Source organism: Spea bombifrons, chromosome 3, assembly GCF_027358695.1.
Source record: "Spea bombifrons isolate aSpeBom1 chromosome 3, aSpeBom1.2.pri, whole genome shotgun sequence".
NCBI lineage: Eukaryota > Metazoa > Chordata > Amphibia > Anura > Pelobatidae > Spea > Spea bombifrons.
This window is the reverse complement of record NC_071089.1, coordinates 5,530,165-5,539,476: the sequence shown is the minus strand read 5'-3', so window position 1 is coordinate 5,539,476 and position 9,312 is coordinate 5,530,165. Positions and strand designations below refer to the sequence as shown.

The 9,312-nt window shown below is 47.8% G+C and overlaps 1 protein-coding gene across 1 annotated transcript in view; it reads left to right on the top strand.

Moving 5' to 3' along the window:
• Positions 1-424: 424 nt before the first annotated feature.
• The window catches only part of ENAH (ENAH actin regulator), a 34,182-nt gene continuing 25,294 nt past the window's right edge, over positions 425-9,312 (top strand). Inside the window, exon 1 of the mRNA XM_053459499.1 lies at positions 425-807. Within this exon, the coding sequence (XP_053315474.1) occupies positions 803-807 (5 nt within the window). The 5' untranslated portion in view covers positions 425-802. The remainder of the gene's footprint in view (positions 808-9,312) is intronic.

The window sequence follows — 9,312 nt, the reverse complement described above, 5'->3', positions numbered from 1 at the left end:
GGCTGCATACTAAAGAACTGGGTCAGCCATGGTGGCCCGCTGTGCCAGATGACCGGTCTGGGCCTGTGCCTACCCAATCTATCTAATGAACCCCACTGTACTGCGGGTTACTTTGTATCAGTTTGTGCTCTTTATGCCAAGCTATGGACTGTATCCATGAGGCACCCACTCCCACAATGCACAGCCAGAGGGGCAGGGAGCCAAATCCCAGCGGCCACTAGCTCCGGGCAGAACAGAAGGCAGCTCGCATGGGAATAATGTGCTATGACGTCACCGGTCCGCCCCCTCCAGTCTCCGCAGACACAGGTTTCCCTTTTCTCCTGATCCCGGCCAGTGAGAGCGGTGGGCGTGGCAAATGATTCCTGTCCGCGAGCTCTCTATTATATCCCTGGCGCCGCTGGGCTCGCGCACTACGTCAGCCTGCTGCGGGGGCGCGCTTGTGCCTTTGCTCAGAGTCTTAGCGCGCATGCGTGCTGTGCGGCCGTGGAGATACGGGCTGTGCGCAGCGGACACAGCGGCACCGGAGAGGTTTCCCTCCGCCTCATTATCACTTCTCTTTGCGGGGAGGGCTCAGCCTTGCTGCTACTGGATAATTAGGAGTACCCTTCGCGTGTAGCGCTCGGATGCCATTCCCTGTCTGCACTTCGGTGAGGGTACATAAGGGGGTTCGGTGCCTCCTCCGCCGGTAACCGTGGAGGGGGGAGCGTGAAGGGTGAAGAAGTGGGTGCCTGAAGGCTATAGGAACGGACTCCCATTCATACGGAGTGACCCCGCGTGGGAGGAAGAGGAATAGACCGGCAAAATGAGGTAAGGAGCACGGGAAAGGCCCGGTGTCTCGGGGACGTGCTGGGGTGACTGTGTGGAGGGGGCATTGTGATCCCGGGTGGCAGCTGTCTGATTACTTGAGGCTGGAGCAGTTGTGTGTCTGTTACTGTCCATGGGGGCTTCGTGCCTACTGCCAGGGCCAAGGGGCCTGGGGGGCCCGCTGTCTGCCAGGGCCAAGGGGCCTGGGGGGCCCGCTGTCTGCCAGGGCCAAGGGGCCTGGGGGGTCCCACTGTCTGCCAGGGCCAAGGGGCCTGGGGGGGAGCCGCTGTCTGCCGAGGGGCCTGGGGGGGACCCGCTGTCTGCCAAGGGGCCTGGGGGGGACCCGCTGTCTGCCAAGGGGCCTGGGGGGGACCCGCTGTCTGCCAAGGGGCCTGGGGGGGACCCGCTGTCTGCTAGGGACAAGGGACTGTGAAGGGGGACCCGCTGTCTGCTAGGGACAAGGGACTGTGAAGGGGGACCCGCTGTCTGCTAGGGACAAGGGACTGTGAAGGGGGACCCGCTGTCTGCTAGGGACAAGGGACTGTGAAGGGGGACCTGCTGTCTGCTAGGGACAAGGGACTGTGAAGGGGGACCCGCTGTCTGCTAGGGACAAGGGACTGTGAAGGGGGACCCGCTGTCTGCTAGGGACAAGGGACTGTGAAGGGTGACCCGCTGTCTGCTAGGGACAAGGGACTGTGAAGGGGCACCCGCTGTCTGCTAGGGCCTGAGGAGGGGGACCCGCTGTCTGCTAGGGCCAAGGGATTCGGGAGACCTCCTTTAGGTGCTTAATGTAAAGTGTCTGCCAGGTGGTTTGTTGCCTTATAGATATACGTATATATGTGAAGAGTTTGCCAGCGGCCTGGCAGATGGGGTGTAGTTTTCATCTGAAGGTTCTGAAAAGTCTGCCATGGGCAGCATTACCGCTGGTGTGCCTATTGTACCTCCTGTGTGGTAGGAGGCTGGGGTGGGCTGGAGTATGTTATCAGTCTTGGTCCCTGGGTGCGGGGAGTATGTTGAGGCCATTGCCTTATGTATTCTAATCTAATCAGTGCTGCTGGCCCACTGGACAGGAGACCGGCTTCTGCAGAGCCCCGTGGGAGGCTGTGTGCCGTCTGTCACGCTGAAAGTTCAACTACATAACCGAGACACATCTGCAGCCCCAGTGGGTGCTGGTAGCAGCTGCAGCGGACAGGTGGTGGCCCAAAGCATTAAACTGACACCCCTTGGTGCGTCTGCCGGGACAATAACAGTTGTCTTAGTCCCTTATCTTTAACCCATTAGTGGCAGAGATGAAGTCTCGCCCTCGCCTTCACCGCTGCGGCGTTGCTTCAGGTTATTGAATTCTATTTTTATGCGATGCTTTCATCCACCATTCATTTAGTTACATTATTATTCATTTCTTTATAAATACCCAACCCCGTGCTTTTGTCTGGAGCAGATCCCCAGACGTTGGGGTATTTTAATCTGCGCTTCAATCCTAGGATTTAATGGGAGCTTTTAGACTCCGAGACTAAAATGTTCTTTTGCAAAAAAAAAAAAAGGTTATCGCTATAAAATAGATTTTTGATTCTTTTCTGTTTATAGTTTTCGGGACCGAATAGACAAAAGGAAACAGTTTAGATTAATAATAAAGTGTTGCGTAGGATAGTGTACTATTTGATACTTTTGTACCGGAATTGATGGACCGATGCATTACCTCAAAGGGTATACATTAAATTAAATATAAGGCAAAAGGAGCCTCCAAATAATGAATGGGGGGGGGGCGTAGTTCTTATGGGGCTATAAGCCCAGCTATTCCCTTCTACTCGCTTCACTTTGTGCTTAGGTGGTCTGGTCTCCTAAACACATGGAGTTAACCGTTTGCTGTACTCCGCAGGGGAATTACATGTATGTATGTATGTATGTATGTGTGTGTGTGTGTGCAGCATCTGGGCTTTTACTTTGGCCCTGTATGAGAGAAGCCACGGCTTTATAGTCTAAAATGCCATCTTTGGAGGGAAGTCCTTGCATCTCCCCTGAATCTTTTTAGTTGACGTTAATGCGGTGGGGCCATCGTCGCACGTTTTTGCACGCCTCAGTACAATAAAGCAATTGCCTTTTAGCTGGGTAACCCGTTCTGACGATGGGGAATTCCTTTGTGAATCGGGATTCCCACCTCTGGGTTTTTATTCTTTCCAAACAATTAAAACGCAGTAGTCTCGGAAAGATCTGTGTTAATTATTGATATGTTTAACGCCTCTCGTATAAATGCGAAGATGTGTAGTAAGCGTGTGTAGATGACCGTGTGTGTGACCGCTCCCGCACTGTATGTGACTGTGGTGGGATATTGGCTTCTGCGCATGCAGAAAGCGTGCGTTTTATTTGTTGCAATGCAGCCGTTGCTCGTTGCCCTCTGTGCAGTCAATAGCATTGAAGGATCACCCCCCCTACAGCTTTAAAACCTATGTTTCTATAGTGTATATATAGTATAAATGTACAAAGGGGGGCTATTGGGGGGGGGTTGCGTTTTGGAGACCGAGACCTGCGTGCGGATCTCTCCCCCGTTACCGGACTCTACGGTTAAACAATTGAGTAAAACAAAACTGCTTGGGTTGCGTTCCTCGTTGCAGATATTGCCTTACATGCAGTTGCCGTGCTGCTCTTTGTTAAAGATTAATGACAAACAGTTGCTGCTGCCCCCAGATGGAACCCTGGAAGACTGTCTCGAAATTATACACCATCCCACTTTGACACCACATCAGGCGGATTGTTTGAAAGCGCGGATTTTGTGTTTCTAGCCTCGGATCCCCACCTTTTACTTTGTAATTCACTTAATCCTAGCGATGTTGCCGGTTTTGCTGTTTAGTCTGAAACACGGGATGAGCCAATGAGGTTTAAGAACTTTACTGAGCGGGTGGTAGATAAGTGGAACAGCCTCTCAGCGGAAGTGGTAGAGGCTAATCCGGCGAGGGGATTTAAACATGCATGGGATAGACATACGGCTCCTGAATCCTAGACGAGACCGACGACTGATTTAAGGTTTGAGTCTTTACAGCAGGAGAACCAGGCGACTAGACGGGGGCCGAATGGGGCTGTTTCTATGTTTCTAATAATAGCGATTGGACAGGTCTTTGGGTTTCGCACATCTTAGCAGGCGGGAGAGCGAGTCGTTGGAGTTAAAGGGACGTATACTGTTCTATATTTCAGAGGCAGTCACTGTGTGTGGACTCTCAGACGGGAAGTAAAAATAAAAGAATAAGTAGCTCTGCCAGCTCTTTAGCCAAATTATCCTCGATCAGGTGTGGGTAATTTTGGTAAAAAGGGCATGCCCCAGGCACGATAATTTGCTGAGACCTGCAATTTTTACGCGTTGGTGACGTTCCGTTATAGTTTGCGTTAATGTGGCGGGATAAGGGTTTTATTTTATGTAATACAGTAACAATAAAACAATGAGATGCTGGGCTGATTCCCCCCCCATACGTCAAGAGTTGCCCAGGGCTCAGAAATCCTCAGGGGCACTTTCCCAGCTGCCCCTTCGCCCTTAGAGTGTCAGTGTGCGACTAGAGTCAAGTAAAACGGAGAATAGATTTTACCAACCCCCCCCCATCCTTGCTGCATGTGGACTGTTCCAGGGGCACTTCCTGTCTGGTGTGAGCAAGGAGTGCTTCCTGCGCCAGGCTGTTCTTCTTGTTTCCTGCAGAGAGAGGCAGCCTGTATGTGGGATGCCCGTTTACTAATGCAGGCCAATGAGGGCGCTGTACACAAATAACGTGGCCGTGGTTCCCAAGTTGCTTTTGTTCTGTATTGACTGAAATTACTGGCTAAAAGTATTTAAGCAGGGAGTACATCACCCCACCCAAGCCCAGTTTGGTCCTGCCACGACGTGGTAGAGAAGCCGGTCTGATGCCATCAAGACGTCTAAACACCTTGTTTATGTATTTAACACATTTTAGTCAATAAACCAAAAATAAGCCGCTAATTGAGGCAGCTTCTCTCATTGGTGAATTTTTATTGATCGCCGTCACATCCTGCTGTCCAATGGGCTCATCGCACAACAATCTGCTTTTACAATCTGTAAAAAGTTCTGCAGATCGAGTAAACAAAAAAAAAAAAAAAAAACCTTTAAAAAATAAATAAATGAAGAATTCCAGAAAGCGGTGGATATTTTCAGAATCTTCTGGTTCCTGCTCCGCGGGGTATTTTTATGGGGTATTTGTTGTAACCGACCTGTTCTGAGGGTTCCGTCCCATCCCTTTTTCTGAGAGGTCCCGTGGAGCTGGTAGGAGGGAGAGGCCGGGGGTTTCTTTGTCTGTTTGGACTATTGTGTGCTGAGATCAAGCAAAAAAGCAGCAGCTCCAGAAACCTCCTCCAAGTCTGTGCTTTACGGACTCCACTTGGGATTCGTCTTGTGCTATGGTGTCATATTTAAAAGAAGAAGAGAAAAAAAAATATATATATATTTATTATTATTATTATTTTTTTTTAATTTAATTATGCGTTTTAAAACTCTTAAATGTCTTACTGATATTCTGCACATAGTATAACCAAAAAGTAAATATATGTGCTGCTGTGTAATATGTATTCATGATAAAGGTAAAATATCTGCCCAAAACAAGGGAGTAGTGGTTTTTTTTTATTTTTTTTTTTTAACCTAATCGTAGTGAAGGGCTCAGTTAGCCCAGTATAATGTATAGTTCAAAATGCATTGAACAAATCTCACTGATTTAACTACACAGCCAAGCTCTTCCAGAAGCAGAAGCTCTCTGTGACTGGCCCTGTGTGTAGTGACGTCAAGGAGCTGTAGCAGAGATCTCCTGCGAACTATTGCCAGCTCTCGCTTTAGTGAATAATACCCTGGATTCAGCCTTTGAGCTCCGCGAGAGGGAATTCTCAGGCTCCGCATACACTGAACACGTCGCGATGACCCTGCTGCTCCATCTGAAACTGTCACATTTTTATTTGCATCTCAAATGAAAACCTTAAGACCATCATTTCCTATGTTTTCTAGAGTTTCCAAGCAGATTTCGTTGTGACATTATATTACAACAGAAATATCACTACGCTGTGATGGGAGTGATAAAGGGCCATTGGAACACAGGAGTGATGGGAGTGATAAAGGGCCATTGGAACACAGGAGTGATGGGAGTGATAAAGGGCCATTGGAACACAGGAGTGATGGGAGTGATAAAGGGCCATTGGGACACAGGAGTGATGGGAGTGATAAAGGGCCATTGGAACACAGGAGTGATGGGAGTGATAAAGGGCCATTGGGACACAGGAGTGATGGGAGTGATAAAGGGCCATTGGAACACGGGAGTGATAAAGGGCCATTGGGACATGGGAGTGAGGAAGTGACAAAATGTGCTTTTCTTTAAAAAAACAAGCACATTTCTAAGTGACCCCAAACTTGTGTGTGTGCGTGCGTGCGTATGTATATATATAATATGTATGTATGTGTGTTCTACTCTAATGCTTGTTTACAATGGCATTCTATACAAGCTCAATCTTAGGTATTCTGCAAGCATTCGGAACTCTATTTACCCAGTCAGCGTCTCTCGCTCTATATAATGTGAGCCCTTAGTGAGTGTGAGTTATGTGTTATACATTGTGCAGTGTGAAGAGCTTGTGTGTCAGAAGCTGCAGTGGAAAAGCTGGCGTAAGTACGCTGTTTCAGCTCTAGCAGTATTTGCGTAAGGTACTTCTCGGCGAAGAGGCTTTAGTTCTAGGCAGTAGGTAACGGTATAATTTCATGTCGCCGGGTCTATAAAAAATAACCCGGTGGTTATTACTGGGCAGGACCTTTTTAATACCCTCCCGCAGTAAAATAAATCTTAGTTCCCGACTGCGTTTTTTTTTTTTTTTTACCCATAATGCATACAGTTTTGGGGGGGGCAATGTGGTATCCCGTTAAAATATCATTAGGTCTTGGCAGCTATTGGCCTTCATGCTGAACAACTTTGATATATTTTGGGTAACCTCCTAAAACAAAAAACAAACGTTAGTGTAATTTTTTTTTTCTCTAGCAATTATTTCAATTACCGTAAGTAGCGCCTTCATATTCCGTAGCGCTGTACAATAGGATCTAATAGAGTGCCTATTTTTTTTTTTTATGTGAAGTAATATTTTAGCGCATTATAGGAAGGGGCGGTTTATGTATTTTTGTTAAATTGCTTACTAAAAGCTTTTGCTTAAACTGTTCTCGGGATGATAAACAGAACCAACCAAGTTTTTGGGTTGAATAAGAATAAGGATTAAAGTCATGGCCTGATCGCACACACGGGAGAGACTGTTGTTCTCTCACCCATCCAAGCGTCCATCGGCCGGTGTTTTTTTTTTATTAAGGCATTAGGTTGGAAATCTCCTTGGTCCTGCGAGGCAGATTTCCCGCTGACCGTATCATGGCTGGCTTCGGATAACCCTTAAAAAAGAGAGCGCTGAGGTCTTGACGCTTTATGGCTTCCTGTGTGAATGCCTGTTTACTAAACAGTTTAACAACCGACCTTGAACCGTCCTTTAGTTGCCCTGTTTGTCTAATTTGCACTTTTTTCCCTTGTGCATGCAAGAAAAAAAATCACTTTTCAGCATCGAAGAAATCAGTGATTCTTTATTCTGCTTGCGCAATACTCCCCATGTACTAAGGTACCTTGGTGGTCCCAATTACAGACCCTCTTTTATATCTGGTTTTCTGACCGTTGTGGGTTATCGTGCGATTTCTTTATAGCGTTCGGTGTACTTTGTGACCGATAATAGTAATCGCCTTTCCGATATCCTCCCGTATCCAGTGACGGTATGCGGTGCTGCCCTTTGGAACTGTAGAGAGAACCGACTCGCCCCAGAATCTTATTATTTTTATTATTTATTATATAGCGACATCGTATGCCGCAGCGCTGTACAACGTGTAAACAAGTATATAACATAGCCATTAGACTTACAGAAGCAACAGGTGAGGAGGTCCCGGCTCAAAGAGCTTACAATCTGGAAGATCTAAGAAGGGGAAAGAAATTGGTATAGGTTTTTGTTCTTGCATGTTTTGGAGTCTGAATTTATTTTATTTTTTTGATCGGTTTCTGTCCAGCCGTCTAAGGTCGTGGTTTCTTTTTGCTCAAATTTGTTAATTCCTCGTTAAAAACGACTCCCCTTTAATCCAGTAATTGTTCAGAGTGGATAGTTCTGCTTTTACCGAGTTTTCTACGCGTTATTTATGCTGTGCGTGTGCATTGTAATTATAACTTAATTGTCCTCATTACCGCGTGCATCAGCATGGTGACTAAGCCACGGCAGCCCACAGGTTCACGGGAGAGCGGCTTCCAGACAAGGGTGTCCTTTTAACGCTAGGACTGTGCGCTGGAGGCGAGTTAAGCGGCAGCGGTGCCCTCAATGACACTTTAAACAAAAATTGCGTATAAAAAATGCAACATTGTATCCCTCTGCCGTATAACTCCACCTGAAACTGTATATATTCTGTCTTCTTGGCGTTAAGTGACTGATGAGAGCAGAGATCGGAGACTTGGTAGGTCAGGCCATCGCTTACTGTACTCACACGGCTCGTTTCATTGCCGGCACCCCTGGGCGCTCCTTTATCGCTGATCGGTTGCCGGCTCTGCTCAGGCCTTGGTGCTGCTTGGTGTCTGGACGTAGAAGAGGAGTCAGCGGCCTGTAGCCGCATTAAATCATTGGACGTCCTAGCGGGAGAAGTGAGGTCAGGCTTTAGATTGGAAACTATAACTGGCAACCCCCCACGCCTTTTGCCTCTGCCTGCCTGGGGTTGGGAGTCTTTGGCAGGCTACGTCCTGGGATTTTGGGTGGGTTGTGGTTACCCTCTGCCTCAGGGGTACTTCTGTTAAGGCCCTTGTTACCATAACAGCAGGATGCCAGGCATGCGCAACAGCGTCCCCGTACAACGATGCCTATCAGGTATTCGGATTCAGGGAAGTGTCAGGTATGGACTCATGGTATGGAGTTATCGATCGCAGTCTCGGGTTAAGTTTCCTTGGCCGTATTCCAGAGCTGTCCACTCCGGCTCCTCTCCCAGCGACTTCCCTTTAGGATCTACCTAACAGAAGGGAAGAAGGTATTGGCGCACCTGTGCTCATCCACCTCGGAGCCTAAGACCTTCTCTTACAAGGTCTCTGCGTCGTCCTGCTACTTTCTGGGTGAGGAAATCGGGAGACTGATTAATATAACCAGTCGCAGCTTGATCGAAGTTACATCATCTGCTTTTTTCTGGGAATGACGGAAAGCCGAAGTTGCTTTTTGTAACATAGTTGCTGACTGGTAGATCTATTCAGGCTTGAGACATTTAAGAAGAGAGAAATCTTTATCTGGTTCACAAAGTTGATCCATCAATCGTGGGAACTCTGAGAACTTCTATTACACTTGGGTTAGAATGGCCGCTGCCTCTGTGGCCCATTGAAGAAGCTAAGATCCGGTGCTCACCAAGAACAGGGCGCCGCTTTATAGCCTGCCTTATGTCTCCTCTTGGGAGCGTCTTTTGTGCCATTACGGAGGAAAAAAAATCTCTATCAGTCT